Here is a 27,260-nt window from a genome sequence, read left to right on the forward strand (position 1 = left end):
CCCCCCAAGGGCTCCAACAGGCAAGGGCTGTTATCTCCACTTGTCATTTGAGGAAACCAAGGCTCGGCCAAGGGGTGGGGGTCGCGGCTGGTGAGAGACCCCCCAAGGACTGGGCCCCCGCCGCCTCCGGAATAGCCGTTGAAAGGGAAAACAGAACAGGGCGCCATTGTTTGTGGCCTCCTAGCACTTGTGGTTCACGGTGGAGACAGGACCTCGGAGGACCGCCTGGGACTCTGAGCGCCACGGTCTCCAGACCAAAAATGAGGTCCGTGGTCCAACAGGGCAATTCTGTGCCATCGCCAAGGGGGAGACGCGGTCTGAGAGACAGCGTGCAGTGCCAAAGACTCGGCATTTCTGGAACCTTCCGATGGTAGGTGGGGACCACGGGAGAGCGGGATCGGATCCCCTGCCTGCTTCCACTGCCCTTAGAAAAGGTGAAAGTTTAGAGGTCAAGCGGGCCCCGGAAGACTAGATCTTTCAAATCAGATTCTCCGGAGGTCGTCAGGCTGAGCCAGCTTCTGTACATTTGAAAACGTTACATTTTATGATACAAATTATATCTCAGTTTTTTGGGTTTTTTGTTTTTGTTTTTGTTTTTGTTTTTTAAAGCGTAGGGGCCCCTGGGTGGCTCAGTTGGCTGGGCGTCTGACTCTTGGTTTTGGCTCAGGTCACGATCACACGGTTCATGGGTTCGAGTCCCACATCGGGCTCTGTGCTGACAGCTCAGAGCCTGGAGCCTGCTTGGGATTCTGTGTCTCCCTCTCTCTCTGTCTCTCAAAGTAAATAAGTGAACATTAAATAAGTAAATAAAACTGGAAAAGCTTTGCTGGCAAGGGCATGCTTTGGGCCTGGCCTGCGTGCCTTCTTTCTTTATGTTCCTCGCTGCTTTGACCTCTTGGGGCTCACTCTCGTCACCATCACGGTTTTCAGGCCAAAAACTGGGTCCTGTGGATTTGGTAAAGGGTATCTTCTCCTTGTTTTTTTAGAACTATATTCGCGTGAAGATTTTTCCAGGCACAGAAAAATGGCCTGACAGTTTGCGCTTACCATCTCTCCATTGGAAAAAGTACATTTTCTGGAACCAGGGCCCTCCTGGCCTTGTCGGGATGCGGGACCCTCGCAGCCACTGGGAGGGGCAGGAGGGCACAGTGGTTAAGGGTGAGGACTCTGGAGCCGGTGGCCCAGTCTGAGTCCCGCCACACCTCTTCTTGGGTAGTCTCGGGTCCCCTGGCCCTTGCCACACAGGTGGGGGAACTGAAGCCCGCAGAGAAGGGAATTCTCAGGTCACAGATTTTCTCCTGCCGCGCATTAGGTTACCGGAAGGATGTCATCTTTATTGTTGGGACCCCCCCCCTTTGCCTCTCAAGTCCCTGGATCCCTGGCCACACCTGAATCCCGCCGACCCCCCAGGCCATGTCCCAGAAGACCACATGGACAGTGCCCTATGCAGTAAGTAAATGCTAGGTAACTCGGCACCGCCCCCCCCCACCCCAGGCCAGGGAAGTAGGGCAGCAGACAGAGCTCCCTTGTGGTGGCCAAGCTGCCACCCCCTCCTCTCCCCAACCAAGCCCCCAGGAAGAGGAAGCCGTGGAGGTTCTGGCCTGGGTGGCATCCTGTACCCCGGGAGGGAGGGGAGGCCTGGAGGGCCCGGCTTCCTGTTCCCCTTCTGGGGCGTCTCCGAGCTGCAGGCAGAGCCGGCTGAGCCAGATAAAGGCCCAGCGGGGGCCCTCTCCCAACAAAGGAAGCCCGAGGAGGCCTTTTCTCTCCCGCCTAAACTCTCCAAACGCCTTTCAAGCTCCCCAGCAGACTGGCGGGCTATTCAGAGGCGAGGCGGGGGACGTAACTACCGCACAAATGGGGTGGGAGGCGCCTCTGCCTTCCAGCAACCCAGAGGCAGACCCATTGATTTTTAAAAGGAAACAAACAAAAACCCCCATGATCTAGAATATTCTTTTCAGAGTGCGGGGCGGGGCGGGGGGGGGGGGGGGGCCCGGGTGGGGGTCGGCCGGGGCCCGACCGGGGGGGGGGCCGGGAGCCCCACGGGGGGGGGGGGGCCCTGCCCTGCCCCCCTGCCGTGCCTGTCCCCCCTCCCCCTCCTCGGGATCCTTGAGCCTGTCCTGTGATTTACGAGGCCTGCCACCGGGCCCGTGCAGCTGGCTGTGCCTTCTGGGGCCTCAGCTCCACCCAGTCCCCTGTGCTGATTGGATGGACGGGGGACGGAGGCGACCGTCCAGACCAGCTGGCCGCTGTCTGCCCGCAGCCTCCAACTAGGAGACGCTGGGTCTGCAGGAGGTCGCCCGTGGCCTCCAGGATTGGAACCTTCCAGTGGGGCACGCATTCAGTGGGTCATTGCCCCAACCCCTGGTGGAGCCAGAGGCGGGGGGAGCACCTCTGTTTGATGTTTGCACTCTGCCCTCTGCCCCTGCTCCTCCCTGCAGCGCCCGGGGCTCCCCGGAGAGGGCTGTGGGCTGTGGGCACTACCCTTGACCCTCCAGCAAAGTCTTCAGCTCTTCTGCACATCAGCTTCCCATCTGGAACATGGGGGCCAGTGCTCGCTGCCTGCCTCCCAGGACTGTCGTGTGAGATCAGTCCAGAAAGTGCCTGCATCTACCAGTCTCCGCTCCCCTGGGGCCACAGTAGGGGTGCTGTGAGGGCGTTGGCTTGGAGAGGTAAAGCCCCAGAACAGCCTGGGCTCCCACCGGTGCTGGTAAATGCTAGCCCTGGTGCCCTGCCGGCTCGGGGGACACGGAGTGGCCTGCAGGACACCAGTCAATCCCTGGCACACGCTGCCCCCCCCCCCCCCCCCCCCCCGCCCCCGGGCCCCCGCCTCCCCTGGGGGGTGGGGCGCCTCCTGGCAGGGCTGAAGCCTGCTCGGTAACGAGCCCCTGGGGCGCCGCAGGGCGCCTGGGAGAGGGCAGGAGAAGGTTTGCTGGTGCCGAGGCTCATTAAGCACTGCTGTTCAGATGGGGATTAGGCGGGAGCCAGCCCGCGATTCCTTGGGTTTGGTTATTAAAGGCTCCGTGCAAGGTAAACACCAGGCGCTTCCTTTCAAAGCCGCACCTGCTAATTAGAGGGCAGGGAACTCATTAAAACAGTAACTCCGAGGACTGCCTGGGAAGGAGGGCTGGGGAGTGGGGGCTGAGCAGGGGAGAACCTGGAGCAGAGCCGGCTCCCTCTCCCCGCCCCCCCATGGTGGGCGGGGCCAGGCTCCAGAGGCAGGTGCAGAGCCCTTTCCGTAGGGGCTTGGCGGGCCCTCTGGCCCTCACCTGCCGGTATCCCCGGTTGCCTTGGTGGGCTCATGGGGTCCCACGTGTTCTTCCTGTGACGGGGGGTGGTGGGGGGGGTGACAGTCATTAAACGCATGCTGCGCTCGGCTGAATCACGGTCCCCGAGATGTCCGTGTTCTAACCCACGGAACCTGGCCCGCGTGACCGCCTATAGCAGGGGAATGTTGCAATTGTGCTTAAGTTCAGGACAGGGGACAGGGAGGTGGTCCTGGATGATCCGCGTGGGACCAGTGTCCTCACAGGGTCCTTACGAGAGGGAGGTGGAGGGATGCTTCAGAAGAGGAAGTAGGACGCGGGAGATCAGACGGGGCTGGAGGAGGCGATCAGGGGCCGGCAGCCCAGGAGCCAGGACACCTTGGACTCGGGAGAGACGGGGAGACGCCGCTCCCCGGAGCCTCCAGAAGGAGCCAGCCCTGCTGGTACCTTGACTTGAGCCCCTTGAGGCCCCGTGTTAGACGTCTGACCTCCGAACTGTGGGGGGAGTGAGTTGTGTCGGGGGAAGGCACGAAGTGTGTTTCATAACGTGAAAAATATTTCACAATTTAAAGTGTTTTTCAATAACGTGTGTCTCGTCCCAAAGTCCGCTCCCTGTTTCGGGCTCCTCCTGCTCCTTTTTGGCAAATATCTGCGGCCAAGGCTGGGGCCTGTGGCCAGACCTTCCCTGTGCTTGGACTGGGCCATGGGGAACTATGGCCAAGGGGAGGACGTTCTAGTCTCCCTGCTCAAGGCACATGGGAGCCGGTAAGGCCCACATTTCCCAGCCTGGTTATGGGGCGGGAATGAATGGGACCAACCCGACAAGGAATCCGAGAGACCACATTCACGCGCTGCTGTGTGACCTTGGGCAAGAAACCTACCCTTTCTGAGCTCAGGCTCCTCGCGTGGACCATAAAAAACCGCTTCTGATCTTTGCGGCTCCCTTAAGGATGTAGAGCCCATTCCCGGGCCGGGGGTGCCCGCGCCGGCCGCCCGGGCGCGGGCCTAGGGCCTCCTGCTCAGGTGGACGCGGAGACATTTAACGAGTCCGTGTGTGGGGCACCAGGACCTCTGGATGAAAGGAGTGTGGACTCCTGACTCACCTTTATGGCCATTGTGTGCCCTCCGGGGGCTTCCTGCTTTGGCGTGCAGCTGGGGCCGCAGGTCCAGTTTGGCTGCCTCTCAGACCCGTGACCCCAGGGGCAGCCTGGTCCACAGAGTGGGGTCACATGCGGCCAGTGGGCGCTCACGCCTGCAGGCAGGAAAAAGCCACGGGAGTGCCGTCTTCTAGGTGCGTGTGGCCCTGCTGGGAGAGGGGACTGCCGCTCAGTGTGGTCCCACCGGGCCCCCGCTTTCCAGAAGGGACAGCAGGGGCTCCCAGAGGTGACGTGGCTTCCCTGAGGTCACAGTGCGGTTCACAGCCAGCTCTGCGGGCTTCCAAAGCTGGAGCTCTGGGTTAATATGATTAAACGTCCTCTCCTGTTTGTACCTGCCCTGCCCTCCCCTCCCCTCCCCTGTCCTTTCCTCTCCTGCCCTCCCCACCCTTCGGCTGCTCTAGGCCGCAGTGAGACCAGGGCCTCGCTGTGTCCTGACTGGTAAACACAAGCCTTCTTCAGTAGTGAGGGGAAGGAGCCTTTGCTCCCACAGCCTATTTAGTTATTTATGTGGAAACGCCTGATTCGGTCTCCTGTCTGTGCCTCTCTCAGAAACCCCATCTCTCCTTCAAGAGGCCATTCTTGACTTCTGTTCACCACCAACGCCCCCCCCCCCCCGCCCGGGTACCCCCAGCCTCGGCACCTTCCCTCTTCCCCCCACCCCCAGTCACCTCCCCTCCCTTCTAGCGTTTACAGGATGGGCTCAGGCCTGGCAGCCTGCGGTGAGCCTCTGAGTCCCCCCAGAGACCCCAGTAAAGATCAGGTTGTGCTCCAGGGCCGGGGGACCTTGGAATCTGCATTTCTAGCAGGTTCCCAGCGTGTCCACTGCCCAGTAAGCTCCCTATCGTCTCTCCCTGCAGGAGGCTTTCAGCCTGCCCCTCACCTGTATTTGCTCTCAGAGGCCACCAGCCGCTTCTGGTGGCTGTTAGTGACCCTAAAAGCTAGTGACCAGTTCTCGGTCTGTGCTGTCCCCCCGTCGCCCCCAGTTATGTCCCGGCAGCCTTTCTCCCTTCTATAAGCCCCTGAACCGGGCAGTTCCCACCAGACGAGCGGCTAAGGAGGGAGAGGGGTGTGAAGGTGCAACCCCTGAGCAGGGACTGACTGGCTTAGCGATGGCGGGGCCGGCCAGGGGGCAGGAGCTGCAGGTGCCCGGCTGCGGCCTCCTCCAGGTCAGCCTCAGCTGTTCTCAGGGCTTCCGGCTGAATGAGCCAGGGCCACACAGATCATCCAGAACCGTCTCCTTACTGAGGGCCACCTCCGCCTGGACCGCAGTCACGTCTGTAGGACACGTTGCCCACAGCACGGACAGGTGTTTGGCTCGCGTGGGCCGCACGTGGGGCTCGTGGGCGGGAGGGGGGCCACACCTCCATCTGCCTCCCGAGCTGCCCAGGATCCAGCTCCTTCTCTCCTTCGTGCCCTCCCGGCTCCACTGGGCCTGGCCTGCCTGTCACTGACCCAGCTGCTCCCTTCACCTCCGGGTCTCTTCTTGCCCACAGACACAGCGATGTGTGGGGCCAGCCCCACACCACTGTCCGGGCGCTGGGCACAGGCCAGCCTGTCACCCCCGGGCCGGCCCCTCAAGGCCGCAGGCCCCCTCCGGAGTCAGGCGGGAGGAGGGCAGAGCTCAGGGGCGGGGCGGGGCTCCTGTCTCAGTGTCGTTTCCAGGGAGGCGAGCGGGCGAGTTCAATCCGCTTTTTAATAAATGAGTCCTTTGATCTGGCAAAAATGAGTACTTAGCGAGGAGCCAGCGAGTTGGCACCGCAGCGGGCGCTCCTCCTGGCTGAGCGTGTGCCCACCCGGGGCTCTGGAGTCTCAGGAGGTGAAGGCCGTGCTGGGCAGGAGCAGGGTCCCAGAAGGGCCAGGGCGCGTGCTTCCTGGGGCGCGGGTGGCATCCCCGGGGACGGGGCGCTTCCTGCCCCAGGCTCGGCGCCTGGCTCCTCTCCCCCCCAACCCCAGTGAGCCTCAGCTTCCCGGGCCGTAAATTGGGGCTATCGGCCCTGCGCTCTGGGGGTCTCGGTGTGACGTGCCACCGTGACGCGGACGGAGCGGCAGGGACGAGCCGTACCTGCCCGTCGTTCGCCCAGCTGCACCGCCGGTCCGTTCGGTGGCTCTGGGGCCACAGAAAAAGCCACCGGCCTGAGCGCGCTCATCTGCCAGCTGGAGACCCGCTCAGGCCCGCTCCAAAGCCCCCCCGCAGTCCCCCCCTCCGTGGCCACCTGGCGGCCGCGCCCTATGTCCTCGTCAGGGCCTCCCCTTCGCAAGCCTCGGTGCCCAGGAAGGCGCCTGGGGGCTTGGCTTCCCCTTAATCCCGACCAGCCCCTCCAGGTGTCCTCAGTAATCCAAGTGGAAACTTCAAACGCGCGCTTGTGAGGCTGGCGCCCCTCGGGCAGCGTCTCTCCGGTGGACAGGCTCCCCCTTTAAGGTGCGTGGAGCCTCGTGGTCCTGTGCCCTGTTCCAACAACTACGGCACCGGTGGTGATCACACCAACGGAGGCGAGAGAGACAGGAGGGGGGAGGGGGAGGGGCCGTACCCATTTCAGAGCCGGGGACCCTGAGGCCCAAAGAAAGGAAGCCGCAGCCTGGGAGCAAGCGTGGCCCTTAGCCTGCTGTTCACATCGGGGCTCGAGTAAAGAGTCCCCAGCATACTCGGGGCTGCTGGGTGGGCGGATTCCAACAGCGGGAGGTGGGGCACGGGGGGGGGGGCGCGGGGGGACCTAGGCATTCTGGAATCTCAGTGTCTTGGGACCGGGACAGAACAGGGCATGGGGACTGGCTCCGGCATGGGGGCCAGCTGGGGTCCTTCTGGAAGTTTCCAGGCTGTGCCTTGGGCCTTCGTGATCACCAGGGGCCTTTGGCCTTTGGCGGTATCCACGGACCCATCTCTGGCTGTGTCTGACTCGGTGGTGTTTGGGGCTTGGCTGCTGGGTTCTGAGCTTTTCTTCCTTCCTTTGACTAGTCATTCAACAAACATTTATGAAGCCTGGCTCCAGGCTGGGAGGTTAGCAAGGGTTTTTGCTCAAGGAGCTCCCAGTGTGAGCACCTGATTTAGAAAACAGTTTTCCAGGAGCAAGCACTAAGGGGCGGGGGGGGGTTCCTCGGGGTGGGGGGTTGGTGCCCAGAGCTGCTCCAGGAACTCCTGGACAGGACAGAGCATCACAGCCCAGTATGCACCCGGCCCGCTTGCCCGAGCTGTAGCCACGCTGCCCTTGGACTCCCCTTCAGGATGGGCCCTCCAGCACGGCAGCATGCTCAGGGGACCGACAGGCGGGGGCTGTGCACGCAGGGAGACCTAGGGTCCTGGAGCGGAGGGCGTGGCCCCTGGCCCCACAGGCTCTTTTTCCGGGGGACACTTGGGGAGGGCCGGAGCTGGGGGGGGGGGGCGGGGATGTAATCCAGGGCCCAGGGCCGGGGTGCCGTGTGCCCGGGTCTCAGGTGTTGCTGACGTCCATCTGATGCTTGAAACGGTTTCAGGAGGTGGTATTTTTACTCTGTGCCTTACACGCTGGTATTTTTATTCTATCCCATTTCTGTTTTAAAAGTTGTTCTCCTGTGGGATATGTCCCCGAGTTTGAGAAACCTGGGGCAGAGGACAGTTCAGGCTCTTCCCACCTCCGAGATTTGGGGGTGCCGGAAGCATCCCTGGACCCCCGTTCATCTTTGCCCCGAGACCAAGAATGCACGAAGCCAGCCCCTGCACCCCTCTCGGCCTCGGTCACCCAGCCCCTCTGCCCACACCTCTGCAGCGGCCGGTGGTGGGTCAGTGGTCCTTTTTCAACACGGTCAGAAGAGACCCAGCATCAGAATAAAGATCTCGACCGATGGACGTAGGACCGCAGGAGGGTCCCTTCCTGTTCCTGAAGCTTCCTGCTTCCAGGCTGTCCCCTCACGCCCCCCACCCCGCTCACCAGGCAGGGACTGAGAAAGAGCCCACCGGCCCTCCCTCCCCCTGCCCGCTTTACCCTCACTGTGTCCTGCTTCCCAGTCGCCGAACGACAGGTGTTTACCCCTCTTAGTCTCCAGAGCTCACACCTCCCTCTGCACCTGTCTTCACTCAAAGCAGCCATTTGTATTAAGTCGGTCAACCTCCTTTGCATGATGAGGGGTACCCCAGGGCCCCCTGGGCTTTCCGGGCCGTTTTGAGGGACAGTTTCATGTGGAGGGGAACAATACAGACCATGGATGACAGCATGTCAACATCTGGGTGTGATTCGGGGCAGCTGACTTAGCCCCTCCGTGCCTCAGTTCTCTCATCCGCAAAATGGGTACATAATAGTAGAAGCTACCTCATGGGCATGTCAGGAGGGTTGAGCAAGTTAAGATTCGTAAAGCACTTGAACAGCGCTTGCTGTGTGAAATCAGATGATGTCGAACAATTGTCTTAAAGCGTGGCTGTAAGGAGACGTAAAATCATCTAGGCCTTATTGGGCGGGTCCTTAGAACACAGTGTTCTAAGCATGTGTGTCTGAGGCCATTTTTCACCCCCCCCCCCCCGAGAAGTGGCTACGGTCATTATGACCATTTTACAGATGGCAGAGTGGTGCCCAGAGAGGTTTAGTAACTTCCCCGTGGCCACACCGCCCCTAGTGAAGGAGTCAGTTCCTGAAGCAAGGTGAGCTTCATAGAAAGAGGCTGAGTATTCCGGCTGCTGTCGCTTGAGGACCAGTGAGGCAGTTGTGCAGAGCTCGGCCTGTGGGAGGTGGGGCCCACAGCAGCTCACCCCGCGCGCATCGCAGGTTTTAGCGGTCGGGCAGGTGTTTGAGTGAGGTCAAGGCTGCGCAGGTGGCCCGGGCCCGGCGCAGGGGGCTGTCACGAGCAGAGGGGCTACCATGAGGGACCACGAGGCCCCCGTGCACCCGCTCCCCTCTCCTGGAGGGCCACTTTGGCACCCAAGGGATTTAGCTGCCTCTGGCATCATTTCCACCTCCCCCGGAGCCGGGCCCTTGTCACGTAGTAATTCCCGTGCTGTTTGCTGTGACTGCAGCCGATTATCCCCCTGACGATTTGTCCTCGAGTCTACCCGGGCGTCGAAGCCAAGCCAGCAGGCCTGTCGTTCCCTTCGTAGGGCATCTGTGTCCTCTGGAGGAGGGGCACACGGGGGCCGCCCGTGGCGCTCCTCTGAGCAAGCGGCGGGCAGACTGCCCGGCCCCGCGTGGCGTGTCTCCGCATCCGGCCGTCCCTGGAGGCCCCCTGCTTGCTTCCCGCCTCAGTCAGCCAGGACTCCGGCCCCTTGCTTCCCTTCGATCTTTCTGGGGAAGGCAGCAGCGAACAGCCCCGAAAATCGCCGCCCCCTCGAGGCCCCTTCCATCCTCGGATGCCTGTCCCTGGACCCTGGGTGGGTGCACCTGTGGGTGGTGAGGGAGAGAGAGAACGAGGCCATCTTTCCCTTTATTCTTCCTTTTGAAGGAAGGGACTTGAAGGTCCTTTGCCGGCCAGATTCTTCGATTCTCAGGTTGCGTCCTTACGCAAGACCGCGTTCGGAGTCGCATTTTCGAGGGGTTTCTCGTGTGCCCGCGGACCCGGAAGGAGGGGCCGTGCTAGCGTGGGCCTTCCCGGAACTCACCCCGTCTCGCTCGCTGCTGAACCCTCAGCGCCGAGAACCGTGCCTGGCACAGGGCAGGGGCAGAAAAATTGTCTACAGTTAACGACTGGGGCCGTTTTGTTCTCGGACGCTCCCCCCGCCCCCATGCATACCCGGCACCGCTTGGAGCGCACGCTGGGGGCTTTGGGAGGCTTAGGGAACCTCCCAGTCTCAGCAGGTGAGGCCGAAGCCAAAGCCGAACTAAAGTGTACAAGTTACCTGAAAATTAGCGGGCGCGCAGGGCCAGCTCCCGAGGCCGCTGTCCACGGGGCGTGCTCTGCATTCGGACTCCGGCTGCTCTCCAGGTGTAGGGCTGAGGGGCGCCGGGCAGGGCCGGGCGGGGGGTCCCGGAGGCCGATTAGCCCCCTGCTCCCCGCTCCGCCCTCCCCGTCATCCCTCCAGGCCGGGTTCGCAGCCTCTCTGGGCCTCCAGACTCCGTTCGGTGTCTGGAAAATGAGCATGATGATGACAGGGTCTACCTCACGGGTTGTTGCGAGGGCTTAAGTGAATTAAAATACGCGGAAAGTACTTAAAAAACGGTGCGGAGCGCAGAGCAGATGCTATCCCCGTGTTTATTATTATTTTATTGCCATTACGGTTATTATTCTCCCGCACGCTCAGTGGAAACCTTTCCGGCTACGGAGAGACGATCCGCCACGGTGTACCGGATCGTGCGGATCCTTGTACGTTTCCTGGGACCCCGTGATTAACATGTTGTAACGTGTGCGTTTCAAGCCGGCACCGGCCTCAGGAAGCAGGGCCTCGCCGTGGTGGCTGGGCCCCCCGCTCGGATGGCCTCTCCCTGGGGGCTGCGGGACACCAGGGACACGCGTCCGGGGGAGAGTCAGCAGGGCCCCTCCCTGCCTGCCGCAGACTGCAAGCGCAGGGGGCAGGTGAGCGAGCGAGGCCCTGCGCGCGCCCGCGTGCCTGTCGGCCCCGCCTCCAGTGGGCGGGGCCGGGCCGAGCTGCCACCGAGCAGATGCGACGTCCCGGGAGGCGGTTTGCTGTGGCTGTCACCATGTTTCCACGATCCTGTGACAGCAACCCTGCCCCGACGTTAATTTACATTACAGCCAGTGCACCCCCCGACGTGTGTTTTTAAAGGGTATAATTTCTATCAACTTCAATTAGAGCTATTTTTATTTTTGTCACCCTGAAGAATTTCCCCGCGGTTAACCTGTCGTTTTTCACTATAATACCCCTGGCAAGGGCTGGGGAAAAAAAAAATTAATAGTCTAGTGATCACTTAGCTAATGCACTGTCAGCGCTTGATAAACTGACTGCCCTGGGTGAGACGGCCCAGTTCCTTCCACAGTAATTATGTCATGTTCACCTGCAGCGGGCAGGGCCCCTTTGGTGGAGGTGCGGGGCTCCCCACGGAGCCCAGGGCAGGCACCCGCCCCCCCAAATCTGTCTTTGCGGTAATTTAGGTTCACCAGGGTGGACGTCTGCCCATCTTTCTGGCTGTGTGGCGTTCTACAGGTTGCTAACCGTCTCTGATCCACTTTGGAGAAGGGAGCATACCATAAAGGTTACCGCTCATGAACCCCCTGACCTCCCTAGCTCGGGGCAAGAAAGGAGGTGAGGCCAGAGGGCAGGTGCGTGGGGAGCACGGTGCCTGGTACACGGGGGCACCGGGGCCATCCGTGCACGGACAGAGGGATGTTTGCGAGCCCCGGATGAGGCGTGGCAATTAAACCAGGCACCCACTCTGAACACAGGAGGGGCAGGCATGGGGCTCTGATGGGCCGTGAGCCTGGTGTGGGGACAGAGGGAGCGGCCGCACCTGCAGGAACAGGCCTTCCATCACCTGAGTCAGGTGCAATAAAGAGGAAGGACCCGCCCTTGTGCCCAGCGCCGTGGCGAGGCTCCAGGGATCGTGTGGTGTGGCCCCTGTGTGGCTACGTTCACACAACATGCTGGAAGTGATGGCCGCAGGAGGACACGGTGGGAGAGTGTCACAGGGCGCGCCCGTGGCCCAGCTACCTGTGTCTGCACCGCGGCGGTGAAGGCAGGGGCCAGCGGTGACGCCACATGGGACAGAGTGCACGCACACACATGCACACGTGCACACACGCACAGGCCAGGCTGGGACGGCATCCTGTGATGGCCTGTGATGTGGGGCCACGATTTTGTAAGATGTCCTCCTGGGGGAATAGCAGGAAAGGGGACGCCAGGTCTCCGTATGACTTCTTGCAATCACATGTGAATCTGTAAGCGTCTCAACAGAAAACGTTAAGATTGAAACAAAAACATAATCTAGCTCACATCTCTCTGGGCTCCCTCCAAACGACAGCCACAGCCTTTTACGGGACCCAGGAGGCCCCTGAAATGTCACCCCTTTGCTTCCCTTGATCTCTGGCCCCACAGGCCCCCTTGCTGTCCCTCAAACACACTGGGCACACTCCCGCCTCAGGGCCTTTGCATGGGATGTTCCCTATGGCTGGAACCGTGACCTTACGCGTCCATGTCATCCCTTCCATGACTCAGATGTCTCCTCCATCCGCCGTGTTGGGGACATCGTGACAGGGCCTGGGGTTACCGAGTGCCGCCTGGGGGGTGGGTAACAGTCTGGGCAGGTGTGTGGCAATACGGGAGGGGGGCGGGTGGGGGGGTGGCCAACTCCTCCTGGGGAGGGGAGCTGGGGACACAGACCACGGAAGCGGGCACACCCTTGGCTGAGGAGGAGGCAGAGGATGTGGGGGGAGACATTTCAAGCAAGAGGGAGGCACAGGGCATTGGCGGGGTGGGAGGAGGCCTCGTGGGCATTGACGGTGGCTTCTGCCCCGAACCCTGAAGCGAACCTCGGCCCTGCCCCTGGGAAGCCAGCACCATGTACAGATGGGGAGGCCAAAGCCCAGAAAAGTAGAGTCACTTGCCTGCAGGCACACAGCTCTTAGGCGGCCGAGCTGGGATGTGAACCAGGCAGGATGGTTTCTGCAGCTGCCCTCAGCCCCTGCAGGACGCCTGGAGGAGAGAACGGAGGGTAAGGAGTCCAGCGGTACTCGTGTGGGTGACAGGTGCCTTCAGGACACGTCAAACTGGATAACCAGCCGTGGCCCCACCGTGCCTACTTCTCCTAGCCTTTCCTCTGCCCCCGTCAAGGCTCAGCTCCCCTCCTCCCACAGACCCCTCTTCCCCCGCCTTTTGGGAATAGCGGCAGACGGTACACCCCGTTCCCCACCGCCTGCGGCCGCACAGCCTCCTTGCTGCTTCTAGCCCAGAGATCCGCAAAGTGCAACCCGCGGGCCACATCCATCAGGCAGCCTGTTTATGTACAACCCATGAACTAAACGTGCATTTTACGTTTTTAAAGTGGCAAAAAAAAAAAAAATCAAAGGAAAAAAATTTCGTGACGTGAAAATTACACGAAATTGAAATTTCCGTGTCCACAAATAAAGTTTTATTAAAACAGCCACGCACTCTTATTTTCGTGTGGTCTAAGGCTGCTTTAGCGCCACGACGCCAAAGTTGAGTAGGTTCAACAGAGACTCTAATGGTCCTTAAAGCGAAAAATACTGTCTGGCTTTTCCAGGAAAGGTTTGTAAACACGCTCCCACCTCAGCGCCGTCCCATTGACTGTTCCGTCTACCTGCCACACCCTTCCCCCACATACTTATCTCCACGGCTAGCTTCCTTGTTTCCTTCAGGTCTCTGCATAAATGGCCCCTGTCACTGGGGCCGGCCTATGGAGAACTCTAACTTTACTCCCCCACCCCCCTACCTAGCCTCTTCTATTTGCCTTCCTGGCACTTTCTACAAACTGGCACATGAATATGCCTGTCACTCCAGCCTCTCCAACAGGAAATTTAACTGCTTTGTTTGCTGCTGTATCCCAGGCACAGTGCAGGCATTAGGTGCTTAATATATGTTTATTAGATGGATGGATGGTTGGATGGACAGATAGCCAGACAGATGGATGCAGGCATTAGGTGCTTTTTATATGTTTGTTAGACAGATGGATGGACAGATGGCCAGACGGATGGATGGATGGATGGATGGATGGATGGACGGATGGACAGATAGACAGGTGGGTGGGTGCATGGTTTGTTGCATAGGTGGATGGGGTGGATGAAAAGCTAGGCTGGGCCTAATCACATGTCTCTTGGATGCCACGTGGAGAGTCAGAGCTTTGGTAAAGGGTTTTACGTCAGCAGGATGAGTGATGTTTTGGGAAGATCGCTCAGACCAAGCCATGGCTGGGGATGGAGTGGGCCGGGCTGTATGCCCAGAGACTGATGGGAGGCTGTCTCCCTGGGAAGTGGGCCTCGGCAAGGGTAGGATAAGGGGACCCCGGGAGAACCGGGGTGTCAGGCAGTGACTGTCGGAGATCAGTCCAGCTCCCCGCGCTGGCCTCCAGCAGGTGGCCCTCCAGGTTGATGCCAAGGACTCAGGGGCTCCATGTCCCCGGGGGCTCTTACCTGGGCCGGACTGGGTCACCGACAGCACTCTGTTGCCTGCAAGGCATTAGGGAGCGCTCTTGCCTCTGGAAACAGGAGACTCCTCCATGCAGCTTTCTGCCCTGTCCCAGGCCATGAGAGGGAATCACTGCCTCAGAGGCCTTCCTTGAGGGAGGGAGCCAGGGACATGCCTTCTAAAATGTTCCCTCTGGCCACGAGAGCGGTCCAGATATCCTACCAGCCTCCCTGTGACCCCAGCCTTCCTGGCCACACCTGCCCCACCCACATGTGTCTCCCGAGGCTCCTGGTGCATTAGCGGCAGACTCTGGCTTTCCAGTAAGGCTCTCCGAGACATCTCACGCCACCTGCCCATCCCACAAAATGTGGCCAATGCAAGTTACCCTCTCTGGGCCTTGGTTTCTTCATCTGTGTAACGGAGCCTAACAGTTGCTCCCGTCCACACCCCCACCCCCACCCCCCACCCCGACCCGGGGAAGTCTAAGGTTTAATGGGCCGACACCTGCAAGATTAGCAAGAGGCCTGGCGCCTGGAGGTGCTGTGGGTGCGCAGCTGCCACCAGAGCCGATAGGCAGGCGAGCCTCGCGCTTTACGGTCGTGCCGCACGAGCTTTCCACCCCGGCCCTTCGGAGACACCGTGTTCCCGGCTTGGCAAGAAAGCCCCGCTTTATCTGAACCGGGAGGTTCTTCGGCCCCAGCAGCCCCAGGCCTTGATCCGGAGACTTTCTCTTTGCAGCAGGTGGAGTTGGGGTCCCTCGTCTCCCGGGCTTCCTGTGCGTCAGGCTGTGCTAGGCTGAGTCCTGGTGACCGCTCAGGCTGTGGGTGTGGGTCTCCGCACCCCCCTTTTACGGGTGAGGAAGCTGAGCAGGCTGGGCGACCTCCGTCTGCCTCCCGTCCCCTGAGCCTCAGTTTCCCCCTCTGTACCGCAGGTTAGTCATACTCCCCCACCTGCAGGCGCAGCTCCGGGGAGCGGTTCTGTGCACGCTTCGCAGATCGTCCGGGTGGGGAGTCGTGACCCTCTGTCCCCTTACGTGCTTGTGGCAAGCTGTCACCTGGCTAGACTCGAAGCCGGGGACAGGACTTCTCTTGTCCTCCAGGCTGGACGAGCCTGGCGCCTCGCCCCCTCCTTCCAGCCCCTGAGAGGTGGGAGCACCTGGGAGGGCTCAGGTGGGGAGGAGAGTCAGATCGAGACCCCCGGCCGAGCCGGCGACCCTCCCCACCCCACCCCCCACCGCCCCGGTGCTGCAGCCGAGCGCCCCTAATTGCTGTCACAGATGCGGCAGCCACCAGCCTCTCCAGCACGATCTGCTGTGTCGCGTGAGCTTAATTAGTCCCTGATTACTCATTTACTGGGTGCTGTGTGTATTCCACATCTAATAACTTTCCAATTACGCCCGGTCTGCGCCGCACATTTAATAACCCTTTAGTTGTCTGCTTATCGGGGCCTCTGCATTCAGCAGCCCAGTCTCCCCCTGACCCAGAGCCTTATCGTTCCCTTTACTGCCGTGTTTGGAGTTCTCTGCTTGCCGTTAACGGGGCTGTTACAGGGAATTAAGGGGCGTCAAATTCCGTGTTTGGGCCTCTGATGCGCCAGCTCGCGGTGCAGAACAGGGAATCCCACCAGACAGAGCGCAGTATCTTTGTGGGTGGGAAGGGGGAAGGGCGCCCCCACGGCAGGGCTGGGCCGTGTCCCCGTCACTTCCCTCCCGGGCAGGCCTCTGACCCCCGTGTCCCCCAACAGGCAGAGGTCTCCGGCCGGCTCAGCAGGCGCCCCTTAGCCAGGCCCACCCAGCCTCCCAGCCAAGGCTCACCTCCCACCATCCCTGTTTGGGAGGGAGGTGACTTTCCTCCCGAGCTCGGCTTCCTGCCTTCGCCCGATTTTACCTTGGGGCAAAGGGCAGGCCGTGTTCTTTTGCGCCATCGGGACCCTGGCGTCTCCTCCTCTCCTGCAGCCCCACACCCTGTCTCCTTCTCCCAGCCTCGCTCCCGTGAACAGATCGGTCACAGCCCATCAGCAAACCCACTCCCGTTTTCCCGCGGCACAAACTTGCGTGCTGGAGACCGCGGTCCGGCCTTGCTGTGTGTCTGCTGTGGCCGTGAGTATGGGAACCAGGCCCTGCTCGTATTCAGTGGGAGGCAACTGTGTGCCAGGCGCTGGTGGGTCTAGGTGCTGGACAGAGGCCACAGCGCTGGCCTGATTCTCAGCTGTCACTGTGACCAGCTGGGGGACCTGGGGCAACTGTCTTGACCTCTCTGTGCCTCAGTTGCCTCCTCTACAAGGTGGGAGTTAAGGTAGGGCTGTTGGCAGGATTCAACGGGCTGTGGATGTCAGGCGCTTGGTGGGCCCCTGGCGTATAGCAGGTGCTCAGTAAATCTAGGGTAGGCATCACTCGCCCATTTTCCAGAAGTGTCACCTGAGCTCAGAGCAGTCATGATTGCCTGTCACCCTTACGTATGGCAGCAGCTAAGCAGCTCAGTCCCACATCTGCTTCATTTGAGGCCGGCACACCTGGCTTCCTGGAGTGCCTCCTGAGCCGACTTGGAAGAAAACTAAGATTCAGGGTCGTGGTGGAAAGCGGAGGGACCCCTGCCCCAGTGACTGCAGGGACCCCTCGATTGCGTCGGGGCTCCAGGCCGGCAGCAGGCAAGGGGGCCCTGGAAGGTAGCCCTCCTGGCTGCGGCCCAAACCACCCAGAGGCCAGGCGGGCCCTCCAAGGCACCAAAGCCTTCCCCGGCACACGGCCCTCGGGCTTCGTGGGGTCCGCCGGCCGCCGCACCCCTTTTCCTCTTGCTCCTGATGCTTCTGTTTGCAGGTCATGAGACCAGCTGCCATTTCTTGAGCACCTACTACGTGCTGCCTACCTTTAGCATCCGATTCTCCCCACTGTCCCTTTGGGCAGTAGACGCTCACTGCGATCACGCCCGCTTTATGGGAGACGGGACTGAAGCCTGGCGAGGCTAAGTCACTTTGCTGAGATCTCCCAGCCGGGGAGGGTGGCCGGGACCCAGCGTGCACCCACGCGGGGAGACTGAGAGGTGGGGGTCCGGCTGGGCCCCCCGGGAGGGAGGCAGATGCGGGCTCTGCCACAGAGGCTGCCGGAGGGAGAAATCCTGGTGTCCTGCCCAGCCTCTGGGCTGCTCATCCCTCAAGCTGGAACTTCCCCGGTTTTCAAACATACGTGCCGTGCGGGCTACAACACGGATGCGTCCGGGACGCGTTGCCGAGCGAAGGGGCCACACGCCGGAGGGTGGCATATGAATGGCAAACGTCAGAACAGGCAAATCTGCGGAGACAGAAAGGCGACCGTGGCCGCCAGGGCTGGGGAGGGACGACAGGTGACTGTCAGCGGGTCGGGCCGCCGTTTGGGGTGACGAGAATGTTCTGAGAAGGATTCTGGCGGTGGCTGTGCGACTCTGAGTGTGTTAGAAGCCCCTGAATTGTAGGCTTTAAGTGGGTGAACCGTGTAGTTACGTGAATAGCTCAGCAAGACGGTTTTTAAATTTTTTTAACGTTTATTTATATTTGAGAGAGAGTGTGTGAGCAGGGGAGAGGCAGAGAGAGGAGGAGACACAGAATCTGAAGCAGGCTCCAGGCTCCGAGCTGTCAGCACAGAGCCCGACGCGGGGCTCGGACTCACGGATCGTGAGATCATGACCTGAGCCAAAGTAGGACGTTCAACCGACTAAGCCACCCGGGCGCCCCACAATAAGATTATTTTTTAGAACAATCCACCCCCCCCACCCCCCGCCGACTGCTCCGAGATACTGCTGATTTCCAGGGCCCCCAGGCAGGGAACAGGGTGTGCCCCAGGCCCCGTGCTAATAGTCCTTTAAATGGAGACAGGCCCTGGGGTTGGAACTCTTGGCTGTGTAGAGAGGGCACTGTGAACGTGTGGGTTCAGATGCTTTTGTTTAGTCAAGAATTGTCATCCGTTCGGCTTTGAAACCTGAGGAAAGGGGACTTCACCTCCGCTCGATGGTCTGGCTGGAACCTTGGCCTCCACCTAACGTGAGCCAACACGAGATAATCCGCATTCACAGGACCACACGCACCCGGCAGCCTTGTCCGTCCGTTATACTGACTGGGCCCCGCCAGGAGTCACGGGCAGCTGCTGCTGAGCACGGAGAAAGGGGGTGAAATCCTTTTACTAGCCCGGAGGGGGGACTGGCCTCCGGGCCCCTCATGCTTCTGGCACACCGTGGTGCCAAGGAACATTTCTGTCTGGGCCGGGCACTGTTCTAGAACTTGACATGTTGTATCAGTTAGTTATGCACAGCTGCTGCGTAACAAGTTTTAGCAGCTTTTAGCAACACATTTATTGTAACACGACGTGGCCGGGTCCTGCGCTCGGGGCCTCACGGGCTGCCAGCGGAGGCAACGGCCGGCCGCGTGCTCATCCGGAGACTCAACAGGTTCACTCAGGCTGTTGGCAGAATTCACTTTGCTGGGGGACACTGGGCTGCTACGAGCTCCCACGTACAAGTGTTTGCGTGAACGTGGGTGTGGGGTTCTCTTGGATACCTACCCGGGAGAGGAGCCGCTGGGTCACGTGCTAACGCTCCGTGTGACCTCGGAAGGAGCTGCCGGCCCAGTCTCCAGAGCAGCTGCCCCATTTTACAATCCTACCAGCAGCATCTGAGGGTTCACACGGTGTTGTAACACGTTTTGGACTAGTTGCCAACGCTGAATAATCATGAGAGTGTGGCTCTTAAAAGTAGATTCACAGCCTCCTCTTGAAGAATCAGACCTGGCAAGATGGAGCTCTGTCCCCTCCATGTGATGCCCGTGGCCCCGAGACCGTTGCCATCCTCTTCCAGTCTCTGCTACCCAGTACCTTGTTCACACGTCACTCTCCTGGTCCCTCAGGGATGAGTTCGAATGTCTCATCCCTGCCCTCCCCCCCCCCTTCAAAGCCTGCTCCCTTTGAAGGCTTTGTTCAAACTCCACCTGCTCCAGGAAGCCTGCCTGGATTTCCCCAGCCCCCGGGAGGGCTTCTAGGTCCCGCAGTGCTTGTCATCCGCACCCCTCTTGCCCAGGCAAAGCCTCTTTTGTCGCCTGTCCATCTCTGCTGAAAAGCCATGTCCCCCAGTTGGTGTGTGACAGCTGAATCTTCTCCCAACTGCTTGGGTTCACATCCTGATGCCTCCAGTTACAGGTAGGAGCCCAGGCCACTTTGTCTCTTCATGCCTCTGTGTCCCGGTTTGTGAGAGGGCTTTTGGGAGGATTAAGCATGACACATAGGTGCTCAGTAAGTGGGGTTCCCCTGCCCACAGCTCCCCCTTCTGGGACCCACCCTTGCCCTCCAGGGGCAGCCCCGGGCTGCCTTCCCCCAGCAGGACCCTGGTCCCCAGGCTCCAGGAGGAGAAGCAGGAGGGGGACCTCTCCCCTATTTCCCTTCCACGAGCCCGTGGGCAGGGGTCAGAGCCAGGGCCCCCCACCGCCCTCCTCCACTGCCCGCCAGCCCACCCCGGGGGGCTTTCAAGAACGCGGCCCGGTTTGGCCAGGCTGGACAAGCCATCCTGTGACTAACGGTGGCCCCAGCGGCCTGCGCCTGGACTGTAAGAGCAGCTGAAACCCGACAAGACGGGGTACGGGTGTGGCTCCGGGGTCCCTGCCATGCTGATGGGCCCCCGGCCCCTGAGCGAGCGAGCCAGCGAAGGAAGTGTGCTGGGCTGGGGTGCCACCTCCTCCTGGCCCCAGCCTAAGCCTCCAGCACGCCCGTGGGATTTGCGGGGGCTGTGGTCTGGGCCGTGTCACCATATGGACCCCATAAATTAAAGCATGCCCGGAAACAAACGGTAAACGTATCGCCGCTTGCAGGGAGGGCTGGCGGGGCCCCGGCTCGCCTGGGGGATTCTGGGCCATCCATCTCTCTTAGGGCACCTTGGTTTCGTGGCATTAATCCCTAACTGGATCAACAAGGAGTTGTTTTCCGACAGCCATACCGGCCCTGGGGCTCAGAGGTGGGAAGTGGGGGGTCGCCAGTGGCAGGGACTGGCCCCCAGGCACTCGGGGCAGGGCCTGGCTCCCCCAGGTTGGAGGTGTTGAAGTCCTGTGGGTTGGGTCGATCCCACCTCCGAGTCTAGCGGCTCTGAGGCCTCAGGCTCCTTCGCGCCCCTCTCTGAGCCTCAGTTTCCCCAGATGTGGGAGAGGGTGAGGCAACCCGCATAGTCACGGTCAGAGAGACAGAAAGCGGGATGGTGGGTGTCGGAGGGTCTGGAGACTTAGAGCACACCAGGTACGAAGTGTCTGTTTGGGCGAGAACGTTCTGGAAATGGGTGGAGGTGACTGTTGCCCGTGGTGAGCAGTACACTTAAAAATGGTCAAGATGGTAAATTTTACGTGAGATGTATTTTACCACAGGGAAAAAAAAAAAAAAGGACGCCCGGGGGGCCCCGGGGTTAAAGCGCCCCCCTCTCATTTTCCGCTCAGGTCGCGATCTCACCAGTTCGTGAGTTCGAGTCCCTCATGGCGCTCTGTGCTGACAGCTCCGAGCCTGCTTGGGATTCTTTCTCTCTATCTTTGCCCCTCCCCCGCGTACGCGTTTTCTCTCTCTCTCGAATAAATAAACTTAAAAAAAAAGAAAACAAGGGACGCCTGGGGGGCTCCATCGGTGGAGCGTCCGACTTCGGCTCAGGTCACGATCTCGCGGTCCGTGAGTTCGAGCCCCGCGTCGGGCTCCGTGCCGACAGCTCGGAGCCTGGAGCCTGCCTCGGATTCTGGGTCTCCCTCTCTCTCTGCCCCTCCCCTGCTCATGCTCTCTCTCTGTCTCAAAAATAAATTAAAAAAAATTTTTGAGAACGAAGACACAGGGGTGGGGGATGGGCTGACCCCCTGCAGAGCGGACTGAAGGTTAGCTAAGTTAATTGTTACGGTTATAATTAAGTAGCACGTAGTTATTGTCAACTCCTGGCAGGAGCTGAGGGGGCTCAGGGAGCAACGGGGCCAGTGGGTGCGACCCCAGTACCCAGCGGCCAGCCCGGTGGCCTCGGGCAGGGTTCACTGGGCAGTCTTCCCACTGGTTTTGCTGGGGACCGGCCCTGTGCCGCCCTGAGCCTGCCCAGCTGAGTCCTTGATGGCCAAGCCGGGCCATCGGGGGGGCGCGGGGGCAAGAGTGGCTTCCGGGGGCCCACCCACTGGGCACCTCTGGGCAAGTGTGCCCAAGACTCACCATGTCCCCTCCTGTCCTTCCAGGTCACCTCTGCATCTCTGGAGGCGTCGACAGCCGTCCACCCCCCAGCCAGGGAGCCTGAGCCCCGGCCAGGCGCCCCCGCAGAGAGCACGCCCAGAGGCCCCAGGACAGCCCAGGAGCCGGGGCCCGCCCGCTGTCAGCAGAGCGGCTTGGACGGGGCCGGAGCAGACCCCGCAGGCGCAGGTAGACGCGGGCTCTTTTCCGTCCCCGGGTGCCGGCGCGGCTCATGCCGTCCCCGGCAGGGAGGGCGGCTCCCAACACGGAGCTCGGGCACAGACCTCCGCCCCACGGTCTCCGCATGGCTCCGGTCTCCGTTAACTCGCGTTGGGATTTTCTCGTTCACGCTCCTCGCATGGTGGTTTGATCAGAATCCCTTGCTTCCTGACTCTCTCATCCTGGATATTCACAGACGGCCCCTGTTTGTTGTATTTATTATCCGTGACGCCACAGTAGTCACCCGTTCGTCTTTAAACCACCCCGAATGGGGCGCCAGCACCCACCGCCCACCCGCCAAGACACGCCCTCCGCCTGGACGGGCCCCGCCCCCAGGGGACCACCCGCGGGCGCGTCTCTAAGCGCACACCTGTGTTTGCCCAAACCATGATGATGGTTTCCTGGCGGTTTGGGCCGCCTCTCGGCCGGCTGCCCTTCCCAGATTCCGCGGGTCCCTCTGTGTGGTCGCCGCCCTGTGCTGCTCCGGCGTCCTGCGCGCGACCCCGTGTGCGCCCTCTCTCCGCCAGTGGTGCAGGGACGGTTTCTGGGCTTTTCCATCATGGATACGCAGGCGCCGGGGCCTGGCACACATGTGTCTCCCGAGTTAGCCTCAGCTGGGCCAGGGGGAACCAGGGCGTGTGGCTGGGGGAGGACGCTGCCCACCGATCCCGTCGTGCCCATCTCGCTCCCACCGCACCAGCCGCGGAGACCCCGCCTGCTCGCGCATCTCGGCCCTTTCCCTGTCGACTGTCCCTCCTTGGATGATGGGCCTGTGAGTGTAGAGCCCGGAGGGCTGCGCTGTGGGGCCTGCGGGACCCGGGCCGGGGGCAGTGAGTGGATCCCAGGCAGGCCGTTTGGCTGGATGTAGGGGTATGTGGGCGCCTGCGTTCTTATCTGGGGAGGGTCCTAAGAGCAGGTCCTGAGGCCGTATTTCTGTCCGCAAGAGCCCTCCGAGGGGGTCCCTGTATGTGTCCCGCCTGTCACTGCCCAGAGAGGACTGAATCCTAAGACCCGTGCCAGCCCCCAGTGTGAGCCCACGCTGAAAGCGCTTGTTAGCGGGCCAGGGCGGGAGGAGACGGGCTGGTGGATGTGCGGAGTGCGTGGTGGGGACATCCGCCTCCAGGACAACCCCAGTGCCCACCCCTTTCTCTCCGTGATGTGCTCTGGGCAAGGGGCACAGCCGGGAGACGAGGGGTTCACGGGCCACGCAGCCCTCTGAGGGATTCCCAGACCCTGGCAGAGGGGCACGCGGGCGGTGGGCGGGGCACGCAGGTGGTGGGCGGGGTGCTACGGGGAGCCACGCCCCCTGGCGCCCGGGCGCTCAGAGCCCTGGACCAGTGTCTCCTGCTCCGTGCCTGTTCTTCCTCATCCGAGAAATGGGAACGAAGGCTAATTGGGGGAGGCGGGGGAGGCTGGCTTACAAGGGCAGACGTGAGTATCCACTGGGATGGAAGAGCGTTCAGTGCAGGTCTGGCCCCGAGTGCTGGCACATGTGGGCTGGTGTCAGCGCCCCGGTCACCTGCCGCGCCTCTTCCAGGCAGCGTGGAGCATCCTGGAGGCTGCTTCCCAGCCCTGCCCCCTCCACCCCAATCCCGCCTCGGTTCTGGGTAATATCCGGCAAAACTTGACCCTTGGGCACTCTCCCCTCCCCCCGCGGGCGCACACAGGGCCAGACCCGGGCCTTGGGCCGCCTGGGGCAGGGCAGGGGCCCAAGGCCCCCGTCTGCCAGCTGCTCCTGTCAGGCTGCAGCCCTGCCCGGAAGGGGGTGGGCAGCTTCACAGCCAGAGACCTGCCAGGAGCGCCCCGCCCCGGGAGGCTGCTGAGGCTGCTCAGAAACGTGACAGTGACTAATGGTTTATTACGCACCTGCCACCTCTCATCGGGCGCGCAGGCACAGCCCCCGGGTCCAGCTGTGCACTGCCAGCTGGATGGCGGGCAGGCACCGGGGGTGAGCGCGTGCAGACACCTGGATACGGGGGCAGGGACGCACAGGAGCGGACCCAGACCCAGCAACTACGGCGCACACAAGGGACCGCACACAGGCACGTGCGTACAGACCCGTGCGCACCCACGGGCCTCGGGCCTCTGTTACACGAGCATGTAAGCACGCGTCGCAGACACACACGTACAGAATACACATCCCTGTGCACACACACACACACACATACTCACACACCACCTCCTCTCTCCAGAGCTCTGAACCCCTGTCCCCCAACTGTCTGTCCCTGCCCCCTCATGGTGGCTTCCCCCCAGTGCTCCCTGGGGCAGGGGCCTTTCCCAGAAGGCCTGGGCGGCTACGGGCAGGTCAGAGGCGTGCATCTATTGCCTTGAGGGGTATCTACCCATCGCAGCCCGTTTCTGACCCTCAGCTCCCTGCAACCAGCAGTGTGTGCCAGGAGAGGAGGCTGTCACCGCAGGAACCCTGGTGCCAGGTGACTGGGCTGAGGGCCCCCAGGGACACGGGTGGCCACCCTGCTGTGTTCTCTCCCAGAGGCGGATGCTGCATGCTTCCGAGTGACCCCCAGGATGTGGTCACTTGCTGACTGTCGCGAGTTTAGCTGTGGGGCTGCAAGGGAAGTGGGGACCTCAGGCCAGGATTCCTCAGGCAGGCAAGGAGTCTCCAGCCGGTGGGAGAAGGGCACAGCCGAAACCCGGCCATGAGGCAGCCTTCCTCGGAGGGTGACGAGCCCCCAGGCTCAGCTCCGCCCGAGACTGTTCAGCCTGTAGCCCAGGCTGTGCCGTCTGCGTGTGGTATAAACCCCAGCGAGAGGCTGCTCCCAGTTCAGCACGAACGGACGGGAACAGGCATTCCAGAACAATTATCATTGTGCCGCCGCGGCCTCCTTGGGAGAGAACCAGCAGGATCTGCCGATGAGCGAGGATGTGGCTTGTTGTCCGAGACCCAGGTCCAGGTTTCCGAGTCAGCGCTGCGCTTCCCAGCCGTGGAGGCTGTGCAAGGTTCAGAACCTTCCCAAAGCGTAGCCGCCCCAGCTGCGAGTAGTTCGTGGTAAAAACGAGGTCTTCCCGCAGCAGGATGTTGGTGGGATGGATATCAAGGAGCCGGCCAGGGTTGCCATGCAAGGCTGTGCAGGTTGCACACTGCACAACTCCAGGGTGTGCCATTCTCCTTGTGTCTCTGTGAATGTGCTCTCTGCGTGGTCATCCTGTGCAGCCCCATCGTACAGCTAAGTGGTGGCCGCGTGGACCCTAGATGTCCTTTCCGAGCTGCGGAACGGCTTCTAAAGTAGCTCCTAGTATCTTTATTAACAGAGACAATGGAAGTCACAGACCCCTCTCCTGGAGTTGCCGCGGGGGCGCAGGAGACCAGGCCCCGATCGACTCTCCAGCGACAGCCGTGTTCCCAGGGCTCCTCTCTTCCTCACTCGCCACGTCGGGGGGCCGGGCCCCGTTGCGGGTGGTCTCTGGGTTCCTTCTGTCCCCAGAGCTGTGGCTCTCCTCCCACCCAGAAAGCCTCCACTCGCATTACTCCGGGCTTTGGGGACCCTGGTTCGTGGGGCAGGGGCGAGCAGGAACGGGGCCGCGGGGTGGGAGGGTCAGCGAGCGTTATCTCCCACCCCGCTGGCCCCTGGGTCGGCCCAGCAGGTGCCCGACCTCTCCCTGTTCTCATGACCCACCACGGCGGTGGCGTATTTTGGAAGAGGTCTGTCTGACCTCGTTCCTGCTGCTGCCGTTCGGGGACGACCACCGACTTATGTCTCCAGACGGCACACACGTACCGCCTTGCAGCCTGGAGGCCAGGAGTCCAACGTGGGTCTCCCTGGCCTGAAAGCAAGGAGTGGGCAGGGCTGCGTTCCCTCTGGTGGCTCCAGGGGAGAATCTCTTCCTGGCCCTTTCCGGCTTCGGGAAGCTGTGCGGATTCCCCAGCTCACGGCCCCTCCTCCACCTGCACAGCGGGCGACGCCGTGTCTGCTTCTCCAGACACATCTCTGCCTCCTTCTTCCACCCGTGAGGGCCTCGTGTAACCACAGGGTAATCCAGGGTGCTCTCTGTCCCCAGGTCTCCCTTACTTCCCCTTTGCCGTGTGAGGGACCCTTGGGCAGATTCACAGGTTCCAGGAAATAGGACATAGACGTCTTTCGGGGCCATGATCTGGCCGATCACAAAGTCACTCGTAAAATCGTTGGGGCACACCCGCCTGCGGGCGCCGTTACAGACGACCCTGAGCCCGTTGTGGTTCCCGGCTGGGGGATACCAGGTCCTGGTTTCCCTTTCGCCTGTGTCTCTGCCGCCTCTTGGCTTCTAGAATGCTCTGATGCCATTGCCAGCGGACGTGGGCAGGAGAACACATAGGAGGAAACACTGGATGCTCCCTCACCTTGGCCTTGAGGGGACCCACATCTCTTCCCGTTGGCCTGAACCAGTTCCCACCACATCCGGGTGCCAAGGGGGCCAGACGGTGACAACAGCCTGCTGCAGGAGGGGCCGGGCGCCGTTGAGGGCTCACTGGTCATGTGTGCCCCAGCCGCACGCTGCACCGGGCTCCGAGAGCTTGGGGCTGAGCCTTGCTGGTCCCCCGGACGCCCTCCCCCCCGGACAGGGCTGGGCGTCCTCCTGTCCTTGCGGGGGCAGGGATGGGAAGCCTGGCCCCTTGGCTTCCAGCAAAAGACGCGTCTTACCCTCGGGGGCTTCACCTGGAGTGGGCTCCTGCCTCCTCCTCCACTCCCTACTCCCGCCTTCTCCCTCATCCCCCTGGGTGCTGTGCCTTGGAGAGCACTGGCACACACGTCCTTAACTCCTTTTCCGCTTCCAAGAAACCACCTGAGATGGCACATTTCCCGGGACCGTCCTGCTCAGCCTTGTCTGTGCAAACGGCAGGAAAATGCATGCTCACCTCTGCTCCCCTCTCTCTCTACCCCCCCCCCCCCCCCCCCCCCCCCACCAGGGACACCGGGCAGCTTTGCTTTGCATGCAGGTGCTGGGACTCACCCAGCTCTCCCGGGAAGGATGCCCTTCAGAAGTCAGGCCGAGGGCACGAAAGAAGGAAGCCAGTGGAGAATCAGGTGGGGTCCTAGGAACTGAGCCCCTCAGGCCCGGGCTGAGTCCCCGCAGTAGGGAGAGCCGAGGGGAACATAGCACTGTGACTTGCCCGGAAGTCAAATGTACGTAGGTGCCCGCCGTGGGGCTGGTTAATTTTGGGGGTTCCTGCTCTCTAGATACAAATCCCAGCCCGTGGTACGAGGCAGACGGCCTCCCCGTAACCCAGCTCTGTCCCTGCGAGTGCCCACAGGAACACCCGAGCTGGCCCCAGCCCCCTCTCCCCCCCCCCACCCCTGCAGAGAGCACCTGGTGGCCACCTGAAGTCCTGGCCCCACAAAGGCCTTTGTCTCTTGGTTGGGCAAATGGGCTCCCGGCAGCAAGGCAGAGCCTTCCGCTTGGGGACTTGGCTCAGGCCCTGAGAAGTGCTTGGCAGGCCTTGCTCG

At 61.5% G+C, this 27,260-nt stretch overlaps 1 protein-coding gene across 1 annotated transcript in view; it reads left to right on the forward strand.

The window, feature by feature from the left end:
* GSE1 (Gse1 coiled-coil protein) overlaps positions 1-27,260 on the forward strand; it is a 392,532-nt gene that overhangs the window by 125,049 nt on the left and 240,223 nt on the right. The window contains 1 exon segment of the mRNA XM_040443262.1: positions 21,609-21,789. Coding sequence (XP_040299196.1) covers positions 21,609-21,789 — 181 coding nt within the window.

The sequence above is a fragment of the Herpailurus yagouaroundi genome, unplaced genomic scaffold, assembly GCF_014898765.1.
Source record: "Herpailurus yagouaroundi ecotype Mexico unplaced genomic scaffold, PumYag 190, whole genome shotgun sequence".
Lineage (NCBI taxonomy): Eukaryota > Metazoa > Chordata > Mammalia > Carnivora > Felidae > Herpailurus > Herpailurus yagouaroundi.